The 26851-nt window shown below is 44.4% G+C and overlaps 4 protein-coding genes across 5 annotated transcripts; 3 read left to right on the top strand and 1 right to left on the bottom strand.

Moving 5' to 3' along the window:
• Positions 1-551: 551 nt before the first annotated feature.
• On the top strand, positions 552-6341 carry si:dkey-150i13.2 (mitochondrial carnitine/acylcarnitine carrier protein). The gene is made up of 9 exons (XM_087834148.1): positions 552-766; positions 1615-1701; positions 1842-1969; positions 3542-3632; positions 4205-4322; positions 4442-4514; positions 4605-4714; positions 4919-5040; positions 5132-6341. Exons 1-9 carry the CDS (start codon positions 665-667, stop codon positions 5192-5194), a joined length of 894 nt encoding a protein of 297 aa, XP_087690274.1. The 5' UTR covers positions 552-664; the 3' UTR covers positions 5195-6341.
• Positions 6342-7767: 1426 nt separating this feature from the next.
• tafazzin (tafazzin, phospholipid-lysophospholipid transacylase) lies at positions 7768-12817 on the top strand. Of its 2 annotated transcripts, none has more exons than XM_006806296.3 (11): positions 7768-7874; positions 9000-9148; positions 9638-9766; positions 9841-9886; positions 9976-10061; positions 10481-10561; positions 10640-10681; positions 10765-10827; positions 10998-11050; positions 11117-11194; positions 11407-12817. In XM_006806296.3, exons 2-11 carry the CDS (start codon positions 9016-9018, stop codon positions 11506-11508), a joined length of 813 nt encoding a protein of 270 aa, XP_006806359.2. In that variant the 5' UTR covers positions 7768-7874; positions 9000-9015; the 3' UTR covers positions 11509-12817. The 2 variants fall into 2 exon arrangements, with proteins under 2 accessions (XP_006806359.2, XP_087690180.1); XM_087834054.1 differs by having other exon boundaries at positions 7824-7884.
• Positions 12818-13387: 570 nt separating this feature from the next.
• Positions 13388-19910, top strand: atp6ap1a (ATPase H+ transporting accessory protein 1a). Its single transcript, XM_087833809.1, has 11 exons — positions 13388-13550; positions 14235-14361; positions 14699-14773; positions 14854-15047; positions 15443-15483; positions 15610-15695; positions 15788-15937; positions 16287-16444; positions 17324-17374; positions 17719-17956; positions 18440-19910. Exons 1-11 carry the CDS (start codon positions 13423-13425, stop codon positions 18647-18649), a joined length of 1458 nt encoding a protein of 485 aa, XP_087689935.1. The 5' UTR covers positions 13388-13422; the 3' UTR covers positions 18650-19910.
• A 782-nt stretch (positions 19911-20692) lies between these two features.
• Positions 20693-25529, bottom strand: LOC102796923 (L-rhamnose-binding lectin SML-like). The gene is made up of 12 exons (XM_087833811.1): positions 25499-25529; positions 24962-24994; positions 24132-24233; positions 23864-23957; positions 23682-23785; positions 23572-23616; positions 23348-23480; positions 21692-21795; positions 21550-21594; positions 21285-21417; positions 21098-21201; positions 20693-20718 (listed from the first exon to the last, which is right to left on the bottom strand). Exons 1-12 carry the CDS (start codon positions 25527-25529, stop codon positions 20693-20695), a joined length of 954 nt encoding a protein of 317 aa, XP_087689937.1.
• Positions 25530-26851: the final 1322 nt, after the last annotated feature.

Below are 26851 nucleotides of genomic sequence, written 5' to 3' on the forward strand. Positions count from 1 at the left end.
ATTTTCCACCAATAACTCCTGGAGATGACCTTGAAGACGCTGGTGGATGGAAGCTGAACTTCAATGGACCGTTAACATGACGCCATCTGCAGGATCTGAATTTATTCAAAAGTGTTTGTGTTTTCAGATGGGAAGACGCACAAACGCTGCCGAAAGCAGAACCTCCTCAGCAGAGGTAAGGAAGACTTTTCAGCAGTGAAGGACCCTCTGCTGTACTATTGCAGTGTAGTATTTTTACTTTGGACAGTGTTAAGAAATCACGTCTTTCGCTCTGTGAACACCAGAGGGCGCTGTATCCCCTGTTTCAACCTTACCTGTGAATACACCTGCGGCAGATTTTTATAAGCTACAAAAATATAAAACAGTGGTTTAAAGTGCGCCACATGACCAAAGCAAAGAGATTATGGACACGTGAAGGGGTGACTGTGAAGATAAATTGTTTACAGGAATAACTGTTCTTCTGGTTTCCGCTCAGCTCTGAGAGACAAAGTCCACAGAGAGAGAGAGACACGCTTAGACACAGTGACACACACACAGACAGACAGACGCACAGACAGACGCACAGACAGACAGCTGACAGTCGCACCCTCCCCTCCCTGGACAGCAGCGGTGTGAGGTGGTGAGGTTGCCCGGCTGTGTACTCGGGCCATGCGGGGTCAGCGGGATGGAGGAAAAGCCCAGAGTGTCTCCGTTCAAGAACTTCGTGGCTGGGGGTGTCGGAGGAGCGTGTCTGCTGCTGGCCGGACACCCACTGGACACCATCAAGGTGAGAGCTGCAGCCCGAGCCGAGCTCCAACACAGCTGATTTAGACCTTTAGACAGAAACATTCAGTCCACGTCCACGTGTGCCCGCGTGTGTGCCCCCGTGTATGCCCGCGTGTGTGTGCGTGTGTGTGTGTGTGTGTGGGGGGGGGGGGGGGGGGGGGGGTGATGTTTCTGAAGAAGTCGCGGGAAATGTCAGATCGTCAGATCGTGTAGGTGCTGAAGAGATTACCGACAAATCAGCTTAAACTGTTGCCGAGGCGGCCGCCTGAACCCGGAATACTGAGGCTGCTTAGAGCCAGCGGGAGACTGTCGAGGAAATGTCACAGCGTGGGTACAAAGTGTGCAGCTCAAACTCACGAGGTTAAAATCAGATTTCAAAGTAATGCCATGAAGCATCACATTTATTGAACACATCACAATAGAAACGTCTCACCTCACTATCGCATTTTCTAAAACTTATAACTTAGTTTTTAAAGTAATAACTGCTTATGATTTTTATAACTTTATTATTCACATATAGTAACTTTGAATGTGCAGAAATCTAATCCAAATGCTAAATACCAACAACGTATCGTTACATGGGCATTATGTTTAATCCAGATCTTTTTGTCTATCTAAACCACGTCAGTGTGTTTGTGTGCGACTCACTGAGTCTTTGTGAAGAAACAGTTTGATCACATCATCGCAGTAACCGTCACATGAGCGCAGCACCGCCCTGTTTATCGGTGACAGAGCAGCAGATGTTAGTGGGTGTCTCCTCCTGTCTGACAGCCCTCAGCTGCATGGTCACTGTGTGTGTGTGTGTGTGTGTGTGTTTGTAATTCTTCTTATTTAAACTGTGTGTTTCAGGTGAGACTACAAACACAGCCCAAAGCCGCTCAGTATGTGCTTTACACAGGAACGTATGACTGCTTACGCAAGACCGTATCCAAAGAGGTGAGCGCTTCCTGCGGGACAGCCAATCAGCTCTGTTTTCAACATGTGACACATCAACTGAATAAATAAATTAAATAAAAACTAGAAACTCATTTAAAATATTTTGTGTGTGTGTGTGTGTGTGTGTGTGTGTGTGTCAGGGCATCCTTGGTCTCTATAAAGGTATGGGGGCGCCCCTGGCGGGTGTGGCTCCTATGATGGCCATCAGTTTCTTTGGGTTTGGTCTTGGAAAACAGCTCCAACAGACGGCTTCTGGAAAACCGCTCATGTTAGTTCAAACACACACACACACACAACAAAACTCCTCCAGAGTGACATGACAGACTCATGAAGTCACGCAGGAAACGGTTGCTTCAGCTCATTCCTGTTAAAGCTGCTGAATCATGGGCTGCTCTTACTCTCACACAGTTTCTGCTTTTTGGCTTCATTTTTGTTTCCGAGTGAGTTGATGTGAAGTCTCATGTGTTGTTGTTCATCTGAGGCTGAATTGATGTTAAGACCTGCTTAACACCTTAGAAGTGAAAGAGAGCGCACTTTCTTTTTACCCGTCTGTGTTTGTAGGCTGGAGCAAACCTGTTACACATCCAGCTGTTTTTAAAATGGGCTCAACATCAGTAATGTGTGACTATCACAGCTAAAAGGCCAGATCCAATCATTAAACGTCACCTTAACCTTCAAACACTCCTCCAAAGCTTACACACTGTCGCTTGTGTGTTTCTATATATAACTCTCGCCCTGCCTCCCTTCCTTCTGTTGTCATTCGCTCATTTGAAGCAGCACGCCCCCTTCACCCCTCCGTCCTGTTACCCTGACGTATATATGAAATGTTAAGCATGAGTTGGCATCACTGGTAGCTTCTGTCTCACCTCTGAAGACTTTATAGCAACACAGTCAGCGTGTCTGTAGTTAAGTGAGCAGTACAGTATCCTGTGTTCAGAGAGGACCTGATATCCTGTGTTTCCTGGCACTGATGATCCACTGGTGGCCATAGTTTTAATACTGAGCTCCGTGTATCTACAGTACTTTTAATTAATGTTTACATTTTATTATTTAATTAACCAGGAAAGACCCACTGAGATTTAAAATCTCAGCACTAAAATTGCACATGAAATTTGAGAAATTACGAAACATTATTGATCCAATAACGAGATGACTTCAGTTCAGGCTTCAAACTGCTCTAAACACTCAGTTTGTCAGTTTCTTTTCTACTCTTGGATCTGTATGATGTCATAAGTAGCAGTCTCATTTTTGGTCTAGAAGCCCCACCCACCTTTAAATCCAACCAATCAGAAAGCTATTTTAAGAAGAGAAGCCCTAATCCACCCATCACAGTGATCTGATCTCTGAATCTTCATTTATTGTTGTAAGAATGTTTTAAAGCTGCTCTTAAAGATGCTCGTGTGTGGAAGTGTGTCCAAATACCCTCAGGTTTCTCCATCAACATCCTACTGATGTGCAGCTGACTCACAGGCGCAGCAACAAGAAACTGCTCTTTGCAGACTAACTGGTGCAAATATTGCATCTGCAGCTACAGAGGCAGACGTTTCCCTCAGCTGTTGGTGGAGATTCAAAGCGAGCGAATATTCAAAAAGTCCTGAATTGAAGTTGAAAGAATTCTGCAGCTGTGCAGAGATAGTTGTAGAAGCCGATGTTCCAGAGAGGAAAAGCTGTTTCAAATACGTATCAGATGCTGTTGGTCCTGCTGACCAGGGAAACTGAAAATAATATTAATCTGGGTCATGGTTCATGATACCTGCCTGGAAGAGTGCAGCTGTTACTGAGGTGGCTGCCTGGGAGTGAGTCTGACTTCTACACAACTGAACCTCCATCATCTGTTCAGGTACCATCAGATATTCCTGTCCGGCTGTCTGGCAGGAGTCTTCACTACAGTGATAGTAGCTCCAGGAGAGAGGATCAAATGCTTGCTACAGGTAAGTGTGTGTGTGTGTGTGTGTGTGTGTGTGTGTGTGTGTGTGTGTGTGTGTGTTGGTGTGTGTTTGTGTGTGTGTGTGTGTGTGTGTGTGTGTGTGTGTGTGTGTGTGTGTGTGTGTTTGTGTGTGTGTGTGTGTGTGTGTGTGTGTGTGTGTGTGTGTGTTTGTGTGTGTGTGTGTGTGTGTGTGTGTGTGTGTGTGTGTGTTTGTGTGTGTGTGTGTGTGTGTGTGTGTGTGTGTGTGTGTGTGTGTGTGTGTGTGTGAGTGTGTGTGTGTGTGTGTGTGTGTGTGTGTGTGTGTGTGTGTGAGAGTGTGAGTGTGTGTGTGTGTGTTCCTGTGATATAATTAGAATCCAAAGTAAACACTTGTTTCATGGTTGAAGTCGCTCTGCTCACATATCCAGCTTTACACATCAGTTGCGTAACTGTTATTCGTGTCTGTGTAACCTGACTAGTTATAAACTAATATCCATGTGAGGCTTTAATCCAACACATGTTTAAACATATTTAAAAGCATGACTCACACATATATTTATGTATTTAAGTAAATGTTGTGAATGGTGTGTTTTCCAGGTGCAGTCGAGCGGTGGAAGGTCCAAGTACGCAGGTCCGCTGGACTGTGCGGTCAGGCTCTATAAGGAGCAGGGGATCCGCAGCGTCTACAAAGGAACTGTGCTCACTCTCATCAGAGGTACGCTGCACTGTGGTTTGTGTGTCTGTATGTTTGTGCGTGACACTGTTGTGTGACCTCGAGCAGAGGAGACCGGAGGTTTAGCGGTGTGACTGTTTCTCTCTCCATCTCGGTCTCAGACGTGCCTTCTAACGGTCTGTACTTCCTCACGTATGAATATCTCAAGGATGTCCTGACCCCTGAGGGTCAAAGGTCAGTATCCATTTGAACAGTCCTATAAAGACCAAAGATTTGTCAGACGCTGTAAATCTGAGCTTTCACTTCTCTCTGACTGTGTGCCAGCGTGTCTCAGCTCAGCACTCCCAGAATCCTCCTGGCTGGTGGTGTCGCCGGAATATTAAACTGGGTGATTGCTCTTCCTCCAGACGTGCTCAAGTCCAACTTCCAGACAGGTCAGAGCTGAGTCCAAGTGAAGCTATCATTTTCATTTCGTTAGTAGATTTTTAGACCACATAAAAGAAGGACACCATGACATCAGTCAGTGGTCTGTGACGTTTCCAGCTTAGCTTTATTATCTCCTAATTTGATGTTTGGTTCCTGAAGTGACTGAAGGATAACATTAACACTGGATGGGTAAACTGTGTGTTTGTGTGTAGCTGCAGATGGGAAGTACAGAGGTCTGGCTGATGTCCTGCGAGCACTGCTTCGAGAGGAAGGACCTAAAGCTCTCTACAAGGGCTTCAATGCTGTTTTCCTGCGAGCCTTCCCAGCCAACGCTGTAACACTCATTCAAATATTAATACACGCTTATCTTACCACTCATATCAGTGCACACGTGTTCATCGTGGCTTTCTTCTTCTCCCTCTCAGGCTTGTTTTCTGGGATTTGAGGTGGCATTAAAGGGCCTGAACCTGCTCGCACCGAGCTGGTGAAAGACGACGAAGCAGCAACTGGAGATTTTCTCCCTCAAACAGTGTTGGTGAAATAAATCTAAAGTGTACTTTTAAACTTTTGAAAATATATTTTCCAAAAACGTGGTGTCTGTCATTGTTCCTGAGATTGGGAGCAGTGGAAACACGTACAATTTGAGAGACAGCTTCTTCAGGTCTAGAGTCAAATGGTGGAGAGTCCCAGATTTAAACCCAGGAGTTCCCCCCCAAAGAGGGACAAAAGGACCCCCTGATGATCCTCTAATCACATGAGCCAAGGTGTCAAAGCAGGTGTGGGTCGCAATCAGCCAGGGTTTCGGGTGAGCTCATTGTGAAACCTGGCCCCACCTATCATGTGATTTCCTGAGGTCAGAAGGCCCAGGATGTGAGTGGGCGTTAAGGTGTCTCAAAACTGAAAGTTTCAGCAAATCTTCAGGTCCTGTTGTTTACAAGTTGCAGACCTTTTCTTCTTCTTTTTCACAGCAGATCATCTGCCTTCATCTCCTCTGCCTTTGCATCCTCTTCTGTCACACCGACTCTCTGCCTCTCCTCCTTCACTACATTCATGAATCGTCCTTCTCTCTCACTGCCTCCAAACATGCCTCCCCCCTCTCCTCTTCCTTTGTCAGTAGTAGCAGAGTTTCCAGCTGCTCGTATGCACCAGTGCAGTCATAATAATTTTACGTGTCCGGTATCCTGGTATGTACCCTGGAAGTACATGCTATTTATTAGAGAGAATAATACAGTGTGAATGCTACACAGGCACAACTAAGCTCCCAAACAGACATTGCTGGATGGTGATGAGATACTGGCATCAGTATTTCTTCAATCCAAGTATTTAAATAGATGATGTCACTTTGCTAGACATGGAAAAGTTTTAAATGGGCCACTGCAGGGGCAAAGGGCTCCATCTGCATTTGTATATGAAGCCTTTGAAGAGATCATGTTGCCTCTGCGAGACCTGAACAGGAGTTGAGACCAAACAAATACACAGCAGAAATTATGCAAATACTGTTGCCATGACGGAGCACAAGAGGTTTTTTCTTTATGGTCATTTTAAATAACAAACAGACGATAATGATGAGACCAAAAATGTTTGTATGAAATCTAAAGATTGCATTGAACAAAATAAATTCAAATATAAACTGTTTTTACTAATTTCATTTTCTAATTCACTGAAAAAATGCAGACATATTCATGAACCTGCACTGTGGAAAGATGTATTTTTAATTACTATTGTGCGTACGTTTCACGGTGAAAACTTTATTTTACCAACAATTTTTTAAAGATCAAAACATCACAAGAATATATAGGCCCTGCAGGACATGAATACCAAGGTCAGCCGAGCATTTAATCTTGACCTTCATTGTCAATAGACAATGTGCATAGAGCTGTGCTCTGTGACGTCACAGTGACAGCACAAAGTCTCTCAAAATCACACACTGTATGTATATATCCTAAAATAGCACGTTTTACAGCTTACAGAGGCCCAAGACTTCAGCCAATCATAAGGTGTAGAGTTAATAAAACATACCGTCAAGAGATTTATTCTAAAGACACTTCTTCAGCTAAGAATCTAAAGGTAGAAACACACAGACGCTGCAGCTTTAACTTGCAAGGGCATGATCACAGAACGCTCACACCAGAGTGGGGGCCCTGTGATGTGCGCCCTGTTCTTGCACTTGCCTTTATTTATATACAAAAGTAATACAACAGTGAATATGTCTATTCATAGGCAGAGGAATGTTAGTGTGTAGGGAGTGAAGATAAGAGTGGTTCAGGTGTATGTGTGTGTTATGAGATTCAGAAGGACACGGCCCCTCTTCTTGTTAGGGAGCGCAGATAAGTGTCCAGCTCTCCTCTTCCTGGCAGGAGTGAAATAATAACAGCTTGTTCAGCTATTATCACTGTGACAAAGAATTTATAAAACAGTCTTGTAGTGGACAACAGTCTAAGTCATAAAAAGGTCATCATGCAGTATTCTATCATATGCAAACTTATATCATTAAAAGCTTATACTGACTAATAAGTACAATTTTATATCGACACATACCATTTTAACACACAATGATTCAAGGTCATAGGTAAAAGGTTAGGGTCACATAAATTAGGAAAAATTAGGAAAACGTTTTAGTTTAGTTAATATAGACTAGATTTCCTTATCATCGATGCTGACAGCATAAAACAGAGGAGTGGGGGTGCTGAGTGCTGTTATTAACGCAGTACTTATTTATTTCATTTTCGGGGCTTTTGCAGTTTAGTATTATTGTAATAACTGGCTACTTCCAGATGTTGTATCCTGATTGAATACTAAATGAGCCATTTACATATGTTGTGTTTAATTATTATTTTCTTACAGAGAAGGTCCGATTAAAGAAAAAAAAAAACCGTCACCTTTGGCCTACTTCTCAGACTCCGTTACCCATAAAACCTGGTTTCTCATTGCTGAAGAGCTTGATGGACTACATTAAACCCGTTTAAAGGAAATAACAGCGTCTTGAAGTCGTCTTATTTTATGAAGCGTTAACGTGTTTGAAAGAAACATAAATATAAATTGCGCGCATCTGTAATAAACAGGGAAAACGTACAGTTTAACCGAAAACTACATTACCCATAGTTCAGCGCGTGATAACGGCTTCCGGGGTTGGTGACCATCAGCCTGTTAGCAGGAGACAGGAGAAAGGTGAGGAAATGTAAGATGTGGTGATGTTTGCAGCTCTCGGAGTTTTCATGTCTTTAAATGTTTTTATGCAGTTTCAGAAAAATTAACGACGCAATTTTTTTCTGCATTTCTGAGGAAATAAAACCCGTTTTTAGCTAATCTGACATAATGTGAGTGCAGCTGCCGAGCACCGTTAGCTGAGACAACACTCCTTTAACATTTAACTCAGATGAGTTAGATGAACTTTTCCGGTGTTTTCTTTCATTATCACGTCACTCAGAAGTCAGTGTGCCGTAAACTTTAGCCAGGAGCTAACAGGCTAACGTTAGCCGGCTGCTCTTCCTGCTCACTTCATCCTAAAGCGTGAAGCTGTGTGAGCTAATGAGACAGCTGTGAGACATAAATGTAACCACGTGGAATTTATTCAAACTTAGTTTGGTCTCTTGTAGACAATACAAAGACTCCAAAGACACAACTTTATAAATTTGGTTCGTTTTAAGTTTCTTTTGACTTGTTTGTTTGTTCTTTACTTACTTTACTGTTTCCCGTGGCTACGGTGTCCTAAAGGTCCAAAACATCATTTCAACAGGTTTTTGTTTTATTTTTGCACAGCATAAAACTCTAAGATGTACTCGAGTACACACGTTGTTCGGATAAACTGCAGTTGACAGTGGCTGAGATACAAAAACGACAGTTTTCAGATAACTTGTTTCGTAGTTGGGTTTAAACCTCAGAGGTCTGTGTCACCATGCAGGATGTGACCTATCAAAGTAAGTTCAGGGTTAACCCTGACTTAGAACCGCAGCTGTGAAGACAGGAGCATGTTGAGTCCTCTCTTTGAACATTTTCAGTGCAAATAAAAATCCTTACAGAAACTATGCAGGCACTCACGTGGAGTTATTATTGTTATTATTACATACGGTTATATGTGGGAAGCTGTTTTTCTTTTTAATCATATAACACATGGAGGGGTTTGCTTTTCAAACACAGCAGACAAAATGTTTTGTTGACAGGAAACAAAAAACAAACAAAGTTAAGTTGCTTTTAATGAAGATTACGCTCCTACAGTTTGACAGCAGGAGTTTGGTTTGAGCGCCACCTGCTGTCTCTGTCATTCAGCCTCCCTCTGCATGGCTTTGTGTTCAGGTGAGTGTGTGTGTGGATGTACTGTCAGCAGAGCGCCGTGATGCCCCTGGAGGTGAGATGGCCGTTCCCTCAATGCCCCGCTCTGCCGTGGAGGGTCTCCAGCTCACTGATCATGGGCATGGTGGGCTCCTACTCCTACTTCTGGACCAGTAAGTTATAAGCTGAATGATAACTTGTACACTCTCGCTTATTAGCAGCAAACTGCACTTCTTTAAAAAGAAAATCAAGTCTCTTGGTTGCCTCCAACGGTCTCTGGGTGTTTATGCTCAGTGAGAGCATGAGTGACTGAACTGTACTGTTAAACAAATACACAGTACAGCACAGAGTCCACACGAGGACAAAGATAACAGTGATGTGGCTTCACAGAGGAGATAGAGGGAAAGCGAGCTGCTAATATCAACGAGAAGAAAGCAAAGTTTACGTTCATCTTATCAGAGAGGAAGCAGCCTGCAGGCCAAGGCTGGAGACTTTATCAGAAAGCCGTTGTCTGCTTTTCTCTTGCTTTTCTTCTCTCTAATATTGTCTAACTCTGCTTCCTGATGTTTGCTGAGGTCACATTCATCCATATCTTCAGTTAATTTTCTGGGTGTCACTCAGAGACCCTTCGACTAATCCTGCCTCCTGCTCTTCTTCCTAAGAGTACATGAACTGCCTGACGGTCCACAACCACGAGGTTCTGTTGAACCTGGTTGACCAGAGGCCTTCGGACACGCCCCTCATCACTCTGTCCAACCACCAGTCCTGTATGGATGATCCGCACATCTGGGGTAAGAGCAGACACTCGATCTGAAATCTCACTGCTGGTTAACACTTGGATGGTAACGGCGTGTGTTTGTGGCAGGCGTCCTGAGGCTCAGGCAGCTGTGGACCTTCAAAAAGATGCGATGGTGAGCTTCATCTCGTTTCTTCTGAGCTTCAGCCTGTTCATGTTTTAGAAGCAGTGACGTTTAATTTTCACTTACCTGTGATTGGACAGGACACCTACAGCATCGGACATCTGCTTCACTAAAGAGCTGCACTCCAGGTTCTTCAGCCGAGGGAAGTGTGTTCCCGTCTGCAGAGGTGAGCCCATCTGAGCGCATCACCACATGAGCCAAGTATCCGAGCAGAAGTCTGAACGTCGGTTTGTTGTCCTGTGAATGAAAGAAAACCTTCAGCAGACGTTTTCTTTCTTTCCATTATTTAACAAGGACAACACACGAACACAAGTATATCAAACATACTGTAAACCTGGCTGATGACAGCAAAACTGCAAATTTCCACAGTCATGCAGCCAGTCGCATTAAACTTACTAATAAACTAAATATAAGAGAAAACAAAGCCTTGACATAACAGACAGAAACGAGTGAGGAATGCTCACAGACCTTAAATGGGACAAGTCCATGTAGACTCTTACAAGCAAACAGGCACACTGACATTGTTACATGATGTTATTTAAGTGATCAAAACGTGTGTGAAACCGTTTTGTGTGCTGTCTGTAGGTGATGGTGTTTACCAGAAAGGAATGGACTTTATTCTGGAGAAGCTGAACAAAGGAGAGTGGGTGCACATCTTTCCAGAAGGTCTGTGAACCTCCTCACATGTCGTTATTTTTTTCTTACTGTGAAAATGAACTCTTCTTCTTCTCTGATTTTTTTCAGGCAAAATCAACATGACGGAGGAATTCATACGTTTAAAGTGGGGTGAGTGCAGTTTGTGCGTCTCTGTTGGAGCAGATGTCGTGCTGTGATCATCAGTGTGAACATTTGTGCTTCTGTGGTTTCAGGTGTTGGTCGGCTGATAGCGGAGTGCCCGCTTAATCCGATAATCCTGCCGCTCTGGCACGTGGGTGAGTGACGCTCCTGTTATGGCTTCAGAATATCTCAGACTACAGATTAAGATGTCACCACAAGACATTAGCAAGGTAGCAGCAGTCTGATGGATTAAGGTCGGCGAACAGCGCCACGCAGTGATGCAGGTACAGAGGAAACGCATCACTTCTTCTCTGCTTCCTGTCAGGTTTGAGCGACGTGCTGCCCAACGTGGAGCCCTACATTCCTCGCACGGGCAAGGTGAGACGCCTTCAGTCTGACTCCAGGATGTGTTTTTTGTTTTTAACATATTTCGTTGTCTTCCAGAGAATCACCGTCCTCGTGGGGAAACCGTTCAGTGTCAAAGATCTCGTTGAAACCCTCCGAGCTGAAAACAAGAGCCAGGTGAGCACGGCTTCATTTAAGGTGCTGTCATGAAGTTCGCTGAAACCAGCAAGTAAAAAAAACAACAAAAAAACTTCTTCTGTCAGATAAAACAGGAGATTTCAGGACGTCACCATGATCGAATCCTAACTAACTCTAAGAGATTTCACTTTCTCAAATGTAGAAAGTAATTATAACAGATACTGAATGTACGTTTCAAATTTTCCCCTCAGTTGGAAATGAGGAAGACCCTGACGGATTTCATCCAGGTGGAGTTTCGGAGCCTGAAAGCCCAGGCCGAGGCCCTGCACATGCAGGTAGAGACCAGATCCTGAGTCCTAGCCGTCCTGCGTTTGCCTGCAGACACTGGTCCTTCACACATCAGCCCTGAGGATAACACCCCATATACAGAGAAGCTCCCACACCTCCACACGGAGACATCACTGAGCCTCAGAGTTTCGCTGACAGTCGTAAACGAGCATTTCTGTAACTTTGGATGCAACAAACTCATTTTGTAATTCAGTTATTGCTTCAAAATCAGGTTGGTCCACTGCACACCTAAACAGGACGAGTAGCACTGCAGATGTGTGAATGATTGATTACATATGAGTACATGGTTTCTCTGGGACCCTTTACAACCAGAAGCCCTCAGGAGAATTTCTTTTACCTCCTTGGTATCAGAAGGCATTTTGATTTTGATGATTCAGCTTTTCATGTCATCCAACTTTGAAGTCCAGAGCAGCAGCAGAAGCTGGCGTTGAGTCTGAGGAGGAGAGAGGAGGTCGGGTGATGGATGGGCGAGTAAAGGGGCCACCTCATGACCTTTGTGTGTGTGGGGGGGTTGGGGGGGGGTGCGGTGAACAATAGCCTTGAACTTTGTTTTTTTCTTACTGGTGAAACACACAATAGATCTCAAAAGGGCAGCAAACCAAGACTAGTTAACCAAGTCCCAGTTACTAGGGTGAGCACCTGGTGACTGCCTGGCAACCACCAGTCACTATGCATGAATAAGTATTTCCACCAGGCCAGGCTCTAAGTAACAAGGAGGTTTTTCACCTAGCAACAGACAGCAGCCGCTCACCGACGGGTCATGGAGTTCACGTTTTATCTGGTAACTTGTTGTCAGTGTGGGAGAAATGATCCTGCTCTGATCGGGCTCTGAATGCTTTTCTCAGTTTTGCTGAATTGTTCAATTTTGATGATCTGTTTAACAACCAGTTCTTTTTTCTTTAAGATGTAAAGCTGCTGTTGTTTAAACTACTAAATATTAGTACTCGTCATGCTCCTCTGTGCATGAGGAAGTCAAAGTGCTGCATGCCAGATGTTTGCAGCTGTTATCAGAAAGATGCTCAGGCAGTAAATGATTGTTGAGGTAATCGTACTGTTATGTTTGATCATTGGATCGCTCCTTGCTGTTTTTCAGTCATCTCTTAGTTGTGTTGATAATTTTCTTTTTCAATCAAAGTTTTCCTGTTAATCCTAAAAACCCCTGAATGCTGCCCCATCACCGATGTACAGAACTTATTTTATCACAGAGGACAAAAAGGATTTTATAAGGGACAAAATCTGTGCTAATTTTATAAGTGCATCGCCTTAATGTGATTGCCACTCTTTCCTATACTTGATGTGAAGTCCAATAAAGAATCTGACTTTTCTAAGTTTGAATTTGTTCCATTTGTGGTTCATCTTTAAACTCTGCACCAGTCTAACAGATGCACGAACAGTTTGGTGGCATTATGAGTGCTTAGCAAACCATACACTTTATGTAGACAAAGTGTACATTAAGCCACTAAAGATGATCAGTTTATGCTAAATCGTGAATGTTTCCGTATTTTTGTAGAACTTAATTTTTAAGAAGATGGATTGTTTCTTTGAAAAGTTTAATATTTTCACTTTGGATGATTAATTGGACATGCCGAAGGGAATTACGGTTTCCAATATGTCTGTTACAGTAAATAATACTTATGTTTGTATTTAAAAAAAAGGAAAGAAAACATTTAATAACATTAAATGACATTAAAATAATAGTATCACGTGAACAATAAGTCATGGTTATTTGCCATTACTACATTGTGTCTAATATTAGCAAAATAAAACAACACTTACAAATAATAGGATATTAAAACGTTGATACATTTGAAGTAAAAACAAAAATTCCTTTTTCACGTCCGCCGCTGCGCCGTCTGGTCACGTGATCTGGTCAAGTGATCTCATGGAACGTCACGAGCGTGCTGTCAGAGGCTGTAAAGATGGCGGCGGGGGTACTGCAGCGGCGGCGCATCACTGCGGCTGTGGCCGTTTTTCTCGCTTTGTTGAACGTGTTGAAGCTGGCGAGCTGCGACGAGCAGGTGCCGCTCCTGCTGTGGACCAGCGGAGGGTACGTAGCCGTGAAGTTTCACTGATTTTGGTCCCGTTTCCGCGGCTCCTTCTGCGACCTCAGCGGCTAACGGTTAGCCGTGAGAAAAACAGCGGACAAAAACTATGTTCTCTGCTTCGTCACCACAGTACACGGCCCGATAAGCGTTTAATTTGAGCGGACTGGCTGAAACACGAGGTTAAGTCAGAGAACGTGACATGAGAGTATCCTGCAGGCCCAATGAGTGACGGGTGCAGTCCACCTGACAGCTAGCAAACACTCCTGCATCTGTCTGTGCTGCCTGACACAGAAGACAGCGCAGCATGTGTTATCAAAGGCTTTAATACTGTAAACTCTTTGGAGAATAAAAACGAATAAATTATGTATTTGACGGCCTTTGATGAGGGTCTTCGGATGTGAGAAGTTCACATTGTGAAATAAAACAAGTGAAGTGCTGGGGTATATCTCCTGTTTTAATATTCAATCATCTGTATCTGCAAGAAAATCAGGAATGTGCTCTTTGACGTGATGCAGGTTTATCTGCAGATAATTTGGTCCTCACTCATTAAAGGCCGTATACGTTCTTGCAGATGGTTGAAACGACAATAAAACTGCTTCACTGTGAATCCATCCATTGTAGAGGACTCTTCTTGTTATGTAGCAGCACCTCATGACTCCTCCACCTGTGCTTGGTGTCTCCTCCAGCATCTCCCTGCCAGCTCAGGCTCCTCCAACAGCCGGGCACATCGTTGGGCAGCAGCAGCTGGCCTCCTACCTGGAGAAAGCTCTGGACCTCGGACCACATAACATAGTCCTCTTCCTTCAGGACAAGGTAAACACCTGAGCCCTCACGCTGTTGTTGAGCGTCCTCGATTTTTTTAAAAATTTCTTCTGAGGCACTAAAGCTAAACACAAGCACAAATGCTCCTCATCTTGTTTGCTTTTGTATGGACCGTCCCGTTTATGTGCATGATCATGTAGCCTTTTCACATTTATCAGAAGTTTTGGTATTTCTTTATTTATTTTGGTCAAGACTTTTAAAACTAATGGCAGACGGCCTCACAGGTCAGCAGTGTTTGACTGAAGGTTAAAACCGTCTCTCACAGTTTCTCTTTGCTCTCTGTGGTCTAAAATATTTATGACTCATTGTTTTTCCTCTCGGTCTTCAGATGAGCATCGAGGACTTCACCATGTATGGAGGAGCCTTTGGGAACAAGCAGGATAATGTGTTTCCAAACCTGGAGGTATTATCACGACGAAACAAACCAAACAGAACGTTTACTCTCAGGTGTGTCGGTCACTCGTGGTTTTTCTTCTGTCACAGGGAGCTCTGATGTCATCATCCTCCTCTCTGGTTTTACCTGCTGTTTCCTGGCCTGCATCCAATGCAGTGATTGGCCAGCTGCAGGACCAATTGGACACCTCCCCTCTGTACATGGACCCTGAGACGCTGAGCCAGCTGAGACTGAACGCCTCCTCGCCCGCTCTGCTCGTGTTCAGACTGCCCTACGGCATCGGGTCTGTTGACTGTTCAATAATTAACCGTTAATGGGATTTCCTGCTGTAAACATTTTATACTGGCATATCAGTCATCCTCTGTCTTGGACTGCAGCTGGTAGTTTTGCTCATTTTGAGCTCAGTGTAGCTCAGTGAACTGAGTTATGAGTCATGTCCTCCAGGAGGCTTTGATCCTGTTGTAATGCTTTCTAAACGGGCCTTGATGTCGCTGTTTGTACATTTTCTAAAAATTGAAATTCAATTTCTCAAACGTCGCACGGTAAAGTTAAAGAGGTAATTTTCTAGAAGGGAAATAACCCACACACTTCGTCTGGATGAGCTTTAAAAACACTGAAGCCTCTCCTCCAAAGACATTAAGACTCATCCGTCCTTCCTGGCCTCGTTTGTCGTTTCAGAGCTGATCTCTTGTCAGCGAAAGAGATTCTCAGTGGAAACGGTGAGTGTTTAATCTGACCCAGTGACCGTGGAGCTCATAGACTCTGAAGCATGCAATTCTCACAATCATCTGTGAGCTTTTTATTTGCTTTTCCTGTGACTGTTTTCTCTGACGCGTGTTTTTCAGATGAAGTGATTGGTCAGGTGCTGAACATCATGAAGTCGCAGTCTGTTCCGTATACGGCTATCTACACCGCCCTGCGGCCCTCCAGGGTGAGTCCGAGTCTCATTCAGGAACATTTATACGTGTTTGCAGCCATTTTTCATACCTGACCCCCTCCCTCCATCTTTCTTTTTCTACACAGGAGGCAGCGTCTCTCTCTGTGGAGGCCGGTCTGGGTGGGGGGCGTTCACTGCTGCAGGTCAGAGGGGGATACAAGGAGAGGGGTAGAGAACGGGAGAAGCAGCGGAGGATCAAGGAGAGGGCTGGAACGTACCCACCCGTCGAGTTCAAGGTGGAGTCACAGATACCTGAGCAGGACTTTGACTCTGCTTCCTTAAATCATTTCATATTTGTGATCGTGATCATTTATTCATTTGAGCTCTTTTTCCTAAAGGCTGTTTTCTGTTTGACTGTAAATCAACAACCAACAGCAAACTGTTGCAGAGGAGACAAAATCAGAACTTTCAAGTCATGAAGTTAACGCGCTGACATTGACACGATGTTGGATTTGCAATAAAAATCCAGAATATTCTCAAACTAATTTGAAACTTGGGTCAGCAGCTCACAGGGTGGCGCTGATGTCAAAGATGCAGAAAATCCAGATGTAAGGAGAACCTTTCTGTTCACTGGTTATTCTGCAGGAGGGGGAGAACAGCTGCATCCTGCTGTGGGCTAAAAGCCTGTCGGTGAGCATCCTCCGCAGCGGTCGCTGGGAGGAGCACGACCTCACCCCGTCCACCTTTGGAGAAGGCGTCACCCCCAAACTTGACGGCTCAAGATGCGACAAAACCAAAGCCAGGTACTTCTTACCTGTGACATAATACAACATGTAAAAACAATCATTCATTTTCATGCTGTGATGTGAATATCACTTAGCTCTGACGCCGCTCAAACTGGAGTCTGAAATTCAAATGTTTTAAAATGTTTTGTTTTTCATGAAACGCTGCTGCGGGTGTAAATTTCATTTAGTGCGTTTAACACTGGTGGGTGAAATCAGTCGACCAGAAGCAGGCTCAGGGAGGAGCGGCCATCTGCTGTGACCATCGGGGGTGAGAGGAGGAAGACAGGATAAAGACATGCTGTGGAAGAGAGCCATAGATTCATAATAACTAATGATGCAGTGCAGAGAAAAAGAAGGAGAAACACCCAGTGCATCATGGGAATCCCCGGCAGTCTACACCTATTGCAGCATAACTAAGGGAGGATTCAGGGTCACCTGGTCCAGCCCTAACTATATGCTTTAGCAAAAAGGAAAGTTTGAAGCCTAATCTTAAAAGTAGAGATAGTTTCTGAATCCAAACCGAACCATAGCATTTGTTCTGTTAATGATATTTTAAAGTTATTGTATTTTAAGGTGTCACAGTTGAGTTATGTTTTTATTAAGTAATAACTCTTCATCCTCCACGAATCCATTAACATCACCGGCTGTTTGTTTATTGTTTGCTTCAGAAATGATAAAGCGATGAAGAATGTTTCAGTCTTCGTTTTAATTTAAGCTCTTTAAGCGTTGATCAGCTGTCCCAGAATAAATGTACCAGCTGTGACAGGAAGTCAGTCAATCTCACTGCGATGCTGTTTGTAGTGCTGGGGTCCTTCAGAGTTATGATGAAGAATATTTTACATAAAGTTGACTAAAGGTCAAAGTGAGTTTGTTGTTTTCATGTTTGGTTTTTTGCAGGTTGGTTCTGAATTATGAGAACGTGCTGGCCCACCGCAGCTTCAAACTGATGTAAGTGCACGCACACACACACACACACACACACACACACACGTCAGGTATTCATATCTTGTGGGGACATCTAATTGACATAACGCTTCCCCTAGCCATTTACTCTGTTATCATCCTGACATTAAAACCATATTTTGAATCTCAAAAATGCCCTCATACTTGTGGGGACACAGGTGTAGTAAACTTCCTGTTTCTGGTCCCCATAAAGATATGAACACACACACACACACACCCATATGCATTAATATATTATATCTATACTTTTATCAGTCCTGCTGCTCTCTTGAGAACTTCCTGTTTTGCTGTTAAAGATATTCGATGCTCTGCTCGTTGGTGTTTTTCAGCTTTGCTCTGAGTCAGCGGAATTACAAGGTGTCGGCACGGCGCTGGTTCACGCTGGACGCCGTGGAGCTGGAGTACGACGGTACCAAAGCCACGTTTAACGGCAGCAGGAACATTTACGCTCCCGCCGAGTACTCGTACCGCTGCGAGTCCGTCACCAGCTTCCAGTGGCCGCTGCTCATCCCACGCACATCCAAAGACCCAGCCAATCAGTGGAGGGTCTCCTTTGAAGACTTCCAGGTAAGATTAGCACTTGTTTGGTCTTTGGTGATATAATAATAAAACCCAACATAAGATGTCAGGTGTAAAATGGTTCCTCTGTTGGATGTCTGCATGTGCTGACAGCGATGAACAGAGCGACTTTTAGACCATATTCATTATAATTGCAGAAGAATACTGGTTTTAACTGGATTATACTGGTTTTATAACAGCTGGAAGCTAAAATTACAAATGAAATAAAAATATTAGCACATTTTATTTGTAATGTTGTGTCCTCGTATACTAGGATTCCTGTCGGCTAAACCCGGCCCTTTGTAAATATTATAGATGCCCTTCCTCACACAACCCCAAAGAAGCACATCTATTCATTCAATAAATAAATAGATTTTAAAAATATATTTACTGATAAACGTATGAGTATGTCAGTGAGATTTCTGGCCGGTTATGTGAGTTTGAAATGAAGCAAACGCCACATTTTGAACCCCTTCTCCTTCTCGCCGTCAGATTCAGGGCTTTAACGTGAGCGGTGGTGAATTCTCGTACGCCAGCGACTGCGCCGGCTTCTTCTCTCCAGGGATCTGGATGGGTCTGATCACCAGTCTGCTCATGGTCCTGGTGCTCACCTACGGCCTGCACATGATCATGCAGCTGCGCACGATGGACCGCTTTGATGATCCCAAAGGCCCGGCCATCTCTGTGCCGCAGACAGAGTAACACACCTGCACCACACCTGTCCATCCTCCATCCTCCTCTCTGTCCTCTCACTGCAATGCTTCCACTCCTCCAGCTGCATTCCTCCCCCCTTCCATCTGTGTTTGGGCATTATTCAGTGCTGTCATAATAAGGGTTTATTCACTGGTACATAAATGTGTCCGTTTATATTTGAAATATGGGCTGAAGCTGGCCTCAGTTTGTCCTCGTGTGTCAGCCTCTGTAGGCTGGAGGCTTTTCCAGAGTCCTGCCTCCAAATGAACTCCTTAATGATCTTTGAGAAACGGACTCATGTAGAACATGAACAAATCTTTGGGTGATCCTCCAAACTTGATCCTGGACTGTATTCACTGTAAATCAGCTACAGTCTGTAATATGAAGGGATGATGTGACAGCAGCGTCTCAAACCTGAGACCTTCCATGACAGTGTGACCTCAGCTAACATCAGCAGGAACTTCTCAGCCACACGTCTCTGTTTGGTGGTGATCACAGGGCTGTACACTGGCTGTACTGCTCGAGGGTCCAGAATTATTTCTATTTATTTACTTATTTATTGAGCATTAATATGATCCTAAAATGGGAAACCTAAACCTTCCTGTACTTCATGTAATATGACCTCGTATAATTTTTTTATTGTTTGCTGTTTCTCAGCTGAGTCTGAGGCTGCAGGATAAAAACCTGCTAACATCAGCAGCACAGCTCTCACTCTCTGCTCCCTCTGAATGCACTCGTGGTCCTGTGCACGTAGTCTCGGCCCGGACTGAAACGGTTTAATTTAAACAGTTTGTGCAGCTTTTGTTCTGTGAGGACTCTGGAAAAACCTTCAGAACATCCTTCAAAAACACCTGAGGCGTAAACTGAGCCCAGTTAACACAGGAAAGGGACGACTGTACATACAGGAACAAATGTACGTTATAGAAAAAGTTATTTATTGGTGAAACTGATGTAATTGGTGTGTTTGTGTTTACATTATTTGACCAGTGCGGTGTAGATGTTGAATGAAGGGGGCCCGCTCGGTTTATGGATGCTAAAGGAATCATTTCCACTTTATTTATTAACTCCAACATTCTCCATCAATTTGAGGAAAAAGCTGATAATGAAGCATTAAAGTTTCCAGCTTGATTTTTGTGTTTATTACTGAAGTGCACTGAAACCTGTTCAATGTGGAATTCTGCCTCAGTTTGTTTTTCCATGATTTGTAGTGAGTCGATGTTTGGTCCTGTGCTGCTGTGACCTCCAATAAAACATCTGTGAAGATGGAGAAGCTCGAGTGTTTAATTTAAGTCGGTCTCAGAAACGCTCACAGGCCGTCTGAAGAGAACAGGGCTCACAGTTTAAAGACGCCTGTGCTGAGATGAGGGAGCATTAGTGCAGATCAGAAGAAGACTGCAAAACACAAATAGCTGAGCAAAGAAAGTCTTACTTTGCGAGTTCCCTTCACACAACTAAATAAAAACTAAGCGTATAAAACAAACGTTCACAAGGCTGCGGCGTAATCTAAATTCAAAGTGTAGCTATGCTGTCACAGTGTTCAGAATGTTAAAATGCTTTTGTTTTATTTTGTATATAAATGTTCAGAGTGGCACATTTACAGGTCACGTTACTGAGGACATCGTGACTGATGCAGTGACTGACATGAAGGAGTTTACTCAGCATGTTGAGCTTAAAGTTACAGTTTTGTTCTTTTCTAACCAGATCACCATGGTAACACGTTAGCTTTGGGGCGGGGTCTTTATTAGTTTGGGCTGAAATCAGCTGCTGGAGTCGTGTTTGTCTGACTGCTTTCACATGTTCAGCACACAGCATCCTGTCCGTGAATTATGGGATGGACACCTTTAATGTTAAACACCACGCTGAGGCAGGGCTGGTTGATTAATTTTATTTTGTAATAAGAAGGAAAAATTATGAGACGTTAAATCAGTTTGACGTTCAATCATCTGTCGACAGCCTGACTGTCCTGTAGGCCACGTGTTGCATTTGTCTACCTATTGACTACTGATTGGATAATCATTCCATTTGAAGCACAAACATGGTGTTTTATTGTTTTCATGGATTTTCTTCTTCAACCAGATCTGCAAAGAAAACAAATTATTTTCACAAAGAGTTTCATATCAAGTCCTATCGGCTCAAGTTGTCGTCATAAATATTTTGTACTTGTAAATCAGTTTTGTATGTGCTTAAAAAAAAAAACCTATTTTTCTTCCTTTCATCTGATTGGCCAATGTCATGTCAATCACAAATTTAACAATCCAATCAGAGAACCTCTGATTGGACCTAAAACCTGATTTACAAGTACAAAATATTTATGTCCACAATTTCCCATCTACTGAAAAATAGGCGAGCTTTGATGCGTAGCTTTGTAAGCGTGAGTACACATGATTTTAGGTTTTCTGGTGTCTGCAGAGATTTGAGCTGTTCAGGAGTCTTTCAAAGGGTCTTTGAGGCACTTACTCTCGCAGGTGTAGACCACCTCCAGGTACTTGTAGGTGCCAGGACACGGGTCTCCAAATATAGAGTTCCTTACTTTGATGGAACAGCTGTTTCTGCCGTTACAGCTGTGAATGTAAATGAGAGAGTGAGCAGAGGCTGTACATACACGAGTCATCAGAGAAAGTGTAAAGAGACTCAGCGTCTGTACCTCTCGGCTACTTTGCCCGTGGGAATTGAGCACTGGGTGTTTTCGAGCTGCTTCGGAGGACGTTTGTAAGAGCACGTGGTCGAGTCACGGCGGCCGTATTCGGCCGACAGGACGGCTATAACGTGTCCTTCACCTGAAGAACAATTCACACTGTTAAACTATCAGCCTGTTATTATTGATATCAGTTCTTTTTCACTTGTTTTATTTTTATCGCATAAAATCAGCACAGATTTAAAAACGATGAATAGAAAAGAAACAACTTTACCACAATGAAGGTTTGCATAAGAATGTTCACACGTGATACTGTGGACTGAAAAAGAAACACATTTCCAAACGCAGATTAATCTCTCGTGCACAGATTTGTCTTTGACCACATTTTGAAGGTATCAAAGCCTCAAGCCACTTACACGGACAGTCGTAGGCCACCTCCAGGTACTTGTAGGTGCCTGGACACGGGTCTCCCAACTCCGCGCTGCTCGCTTCAATAACGCAGCTCCTTTTCCCGTTACAGCTGTGAAAGCAGACGATGAGTGAGTCGGCCGAGGCTGGAAATACATCTGAGCGAAGATCGAGCCTCTGTACCTGTCAGCTACTTTAGACGTGGGATTGATGCATTGGGCATTCTGGATCTCACATTCTGGACGCTGGTAAGAGCACGTGGTCGTATCGCGGCGTCCGTAATTAGCCCAGTGGATGGCGATAACGTGTCCGTCAGCTGAGGAAGTGTTCATGGAGTTAAACTATAACTGTTTGGGTTTCTATCGACCCAATGCACCAACGATACAAAAGTATGAAATGTGTTCTCACCACAATGAAGGTTTGCCTGAGATCCTTCACATGCCACGGTGTGCACTGATGAGGAAACAAATTAGAAACTAAAAGTTCATCTACAGGTTTCATCTCTGCTTTCAAAAATCCACTCAAAACCAAAGCTCTGCAGCAAAGTGTCCCGAGGGCACGTTGGAGCTCTGTTACGGCTCTTTGAGGTACTTACGCTCACAGTCGTAGGCCACCTCCAGGTACTTGTAGGTGCCTGGACACGGGTCTCCAAACACTGAGTTGCTCGCTTTGATAATGCAGCTGCTCTTCCCGTTACAGCTGTGAAAGCAGGTGAGTGAGTCAACAGAGGCTTTACATGCAGCACTTTGGTCAAGGTAACTTTATTTATACCCATAGGCAAGGTAAATTTGCTTTACAGAAAAAATGACAGCATTTGGCATCCCTTTAAAAACACACATACCTAGTAAAGATGTAAACCTCACCGTGGCACATATATAGTAATTTTAATATTTCGAATCAAAAACAGTTCTTATTTAATTCAGTGACAGCAACGGGGACAAAGCTGTTTTTATAACGCTTTGTCCTGCATCTCGGAAATAGAAACCTCTGTCCTGAGGGAAGAAGCTGAAATTCACCCCTTAGCGCAGGGGTGTCGAACTCCAGGCCTCGAGGGCCGGTGTCCTGCAGGTTTTAGATCTCACCCTGGGTCAACACACCTGAATCACATGATTAGTTCATTACCAGGCTTCTGGAGAACTTCAACACATGTTGAGGAAGTAATTTAGCCATTTAAATCAGCTGTGTTGGATCAAGGACACATCTAAAACCTGCAGGACACCGGCCCTCGAGGCCTGGAGTTCGACACCTGTGACTTAGCGGATGGGAACCATTTTTAAGGATTGATAAAGCCATCCTCTGTACCTGCTTGGAGTACAGGGAGGCTAAACAAGACTGTGGCTCACCTATCAGACGACTGGACCATCTCACTATCTGATTCAGAGAGTTTTTCTCTGTGACAGAGGTCTGACCAAACCATGCCACCAAACAAAAGGATAAAACGGACTCAATAAAAAGGAAACAGCTAAACCAGTGTGCACAGTTTGGGAAACCAGGGTTAGCCTGTAACCTGGGAAGAGAAACATTTAGCACATCATCTGTGTGGTGCAGTGTGACGGGGTGACGGGTGTTTATTGACCGTGCGACTGCTGATAGAAGCAGCAGGATGAACTGTGAAGTGTTCAGTCACATCTGCGTGGGGCTGAGGAAAGAACGAGCCTCGGTACCTGTCAGCGACTTTAGTGGTGGGATTGGGGCAATGGGCGTTTTGGATCTCGTGGGTTGGACGATGCTGAGAGCATGTGGTCGTATCGCGGCGCCCGTAGTCAGCCCAGTAGACGACTATAGCCTCTCCTTTATCTGAGGAAGAGTTCACCGTGTTAGATCAGCACCATGTTTGTACATCAATGAAACAAATCCACCTGAATCACAGAGGAACCGCCCCACTCACCACACCGAAGCTGTGCGTCGTATCCTTCACACGCTGTGCTGTGGACTGAAAGAGAAACACCGTCACAAACTGGAACAACTCAGAGAGTTTGGAAGTATTCGGATACAGACCTGCTGGGAAGCAGGCGAAGAGGGTGTCCAGGTATTTGCGGGCGCCGGGAACAGGAGTACCAAAGATTTGGATGTCTATGTCACAGGTTTTCTTTCCGTCACAGCTGTGGGGAGAGATGCAGCTCGCTGTCAGGTCACTGATCATGTTATTGTTTCAAATGTTTGTTAGCGACAGTGGTCACCTCTTCTTGATGACCTTCAGTTTGTCGTGCTGAGAGGAGTGTCCTTTAGCTCCACATGTGAGCTCGACTGACTCCACGACGATCACGCCGCTCTCTGTTTCACACAGTATGACACAAAAGCAGAGATGAGAGAGACTCAGAGCAGAGATGGGTTTACAATCGCAGGTGTCGCCCCCAGCTGGACATGGAAAGGATTTAGTCTTAAAGTTCTTTAGTGTTGGCTTTTAAATTACAGCCATCATTTACATACAGTCTGTGTCTGCCTTACCACAGCACAGGTGCTGCACCCGGTGGCCGTCGCAGGTGATCACTCTGTTGGTGGATATGGCAGTCGCAGTGGACGGGACAAAGCGTTTGGCTCGGGTTACACCTGGAGGGAAAAGTTGGAGTTAAAAAAGCAGAGTGGGTATGAGCTCACAGCTGGGGTGTGGGGGGGAGGGGGGAGGGAGGTCAGCCTGTTTTGACTCCATGATGAGACTCAAGGACAGCCTGGCTGTTTGCTGGGAGCAGAGACTAAACATCCGACCTTATCTGAGGCTCTCTCTCCTTCACCGATTCATTTATCTTTATTTGGTTCTTCGTCTCCTCCTGCTGAACAGTTAGCGCCACCGTGGAGTCAGCTGACTGACGGAGAGCAGAGTCGCAGCACAAACCGACGGTCTGACGGCTTTTCTGTCTCTGAAAGCTGCAGCAGTCATGTGACGAGGTGAGAGTGACGGCGATGAATCGAGGCAGACACGAGTGTGGTTTAGAGTGGGGGGTAGTGGGCAGGTTTGTTTGTGGTAAATGAAACTTTTCCACAGATAATTTAATGTTGATTGGATCTGTGTTAAAATTCAGTTTCTGTAAGTGTCTGACCTTTGACCTTTGTTGTCTAAGAGCGTGGACCTGCTCATGTGGACTGAAAAACACATTCATCTCAAAGTTTATTCAAATCTGTCAGATTTATATCCCCACTACTTTCCAAATCCCGCGATCATCACTGAGGACAGAATAAAAGGAGCCGGGCCTGCAGCTCCGCGGCAGAGAAGTAAAGTCAGGATTATTTTTGTCCGTTAATGAGAATAAACCAGGTAACAGGAAAAAAAAGACTTTTACCTGAACTCACGAGTAAACATGTTGCTGCCAGCACTGAAAAACAAGAAGGAAACCTGAGTGTTAGACTGAGTTCGGTTTGTCTCCAAACTCACACATGAAATGATAACGAATGAAAAAAGGAGAAAGCTGCAGTAAAAGGTCAGCGACCCCGATCATGTTTCTATTCATGTCAGTGCAGCTCATCACTGCATACAAGAGATTTTATCAACAACAGATGATGTCAGAGCTCTTTACAAGAAACATTTAGATTAAAGATGTTTGTCTCTTGTATGAATGTTGGAAACATTTGAAGCTTTTTAATTCTATTCAATGACTTTATTTAACAGCAGAATCGTGTTTCCATCCTGTCAGCTTAGAAGCCGTCCTTCATAAACCATCTTTGATTATTTTCAGGCAGCACATGAACCCTGATCGTCTGATCAATAAACACGTGTATCTACAGAGCTGTTTGATTATTTGCTCTATGAAAGTAGAATCTGCAGCGAAGCGAGCACTCGTGCATTTCTGCATGAAGCATTATCAGTGTGTGGTACTCACACAGCGCGTTGCTGAGTCCGGAGCAGAGCATCGTGTTCGCAGGTCTGGTTGTCGGTGACGAGCTGAGCTGATGGCGGATCGGACGGAGACCTTGGTGTATTTACGCCGTTTAGCTGAGAACTTTTACCTACGTGCAAAACAAGCAGCCAATGGAAAAATGAGAATCTGATGCTTATCAGGTGCAGCAGAGCCAAGGAGAAAACTAAACTGCTATCAATAAGAAACGATTATAGAAGCCAATCGCAGCTCGCCCAGTGTCAGCCGGGATCGGCTCAAGGCCCCCCCGCGACCCTGACCTGGATCGTGGCTCGAGAAGATGGAGCCACAACACAAAACAGACGTTTCTTTCTCAGATGTTGAATCAGTTAAAGAAGGAAATCCTTTTAAAAGCTGCATAAATGCACCTCACACTGTGGGACACCCCCCAGCATTCAGATCATCACAGGTGGTTAAAAGGCCTTCGGTCAACAAGCTGTGATCATCACTTTAACCATGACTGTTGTACAGTTTCATTAACCATCAGCGTTTATTCTGAATTATGATGTGACAGGAAAGAGACGTCGGTGACCGCTGGCAGCTCGTCCTTCACGCGCAGCTTTGGTCATCATTTCTGAAACACTCGGTTCAGCCGCAGTGTTTCACAGTCTTAACATACTGACACAAACACGAGCGCACGTTCACGTGCAGAAGTGAAGGACACGATAATCAAGCATAAACTAAAACAAGGTTTTCACAGAATCACCCCGACGGGCCGAGTGAGGCCGTTCCACAGCTCAGGAGCTAAAAGTCAAACCGTGGTCGCCTCCGGATTTAAAATAAGAGTGTGGAGCAGGTGAAAGGCCCACATCCAATCAGCAACAAGCGCTTAAATAAAGGCTCCAGCAGCGTTTGGATGAACAGCAGCTGAGGTTAAACACAGCCACTGACCTTCTGCATGAACACTGTGACAGATGGATATCACATCCTGCTGTGACAACACGTATCTGTTTGTCTCGACCGCTATCGCTGTGTGTGTGTGAAAGCAGCAAACCTCTGAATCGGGCTCCTCGGCTCTCTGCAGAGAGGAGCCTGACAAAGTGTTACAGAGGGACACGTTTGCAATTTCATTACATAAAAACAAAATGAATTCATCAGACAGCTGGAATAATGTGTGAGCAGCTCTATGTGCAGAAAAGAGATTCATACGTTTCTCAAATGAAGTCAATAAAACGAGGAAAGAGCCGAGCTGCTGTGTGACGGTGGAAGAAGTGCTGAGGAGGACGATCTACATCAGGGGTGTCAAACATAAGGTCTGGGGGCCAAAATTAGACGGGCGACTACTCCACCCACTGGATGGCTTTGGGAAATGTGATG

This window comes from Neolamprologus brichardi, chromosome 20, assembly GCF_056152115.1.
Source record: "Neolamprologus brichardi isolate AB-2024 chromosome 20, ASM5615211v1, whole genome shotgun sequence".
Classification (NCBI taxonomy): Eukaryota; Metazoa; Chordata; class Actinopteri; order Cichliformes; family Cichlidae; genus Neolamprologus; species Neolamprologus brichardi.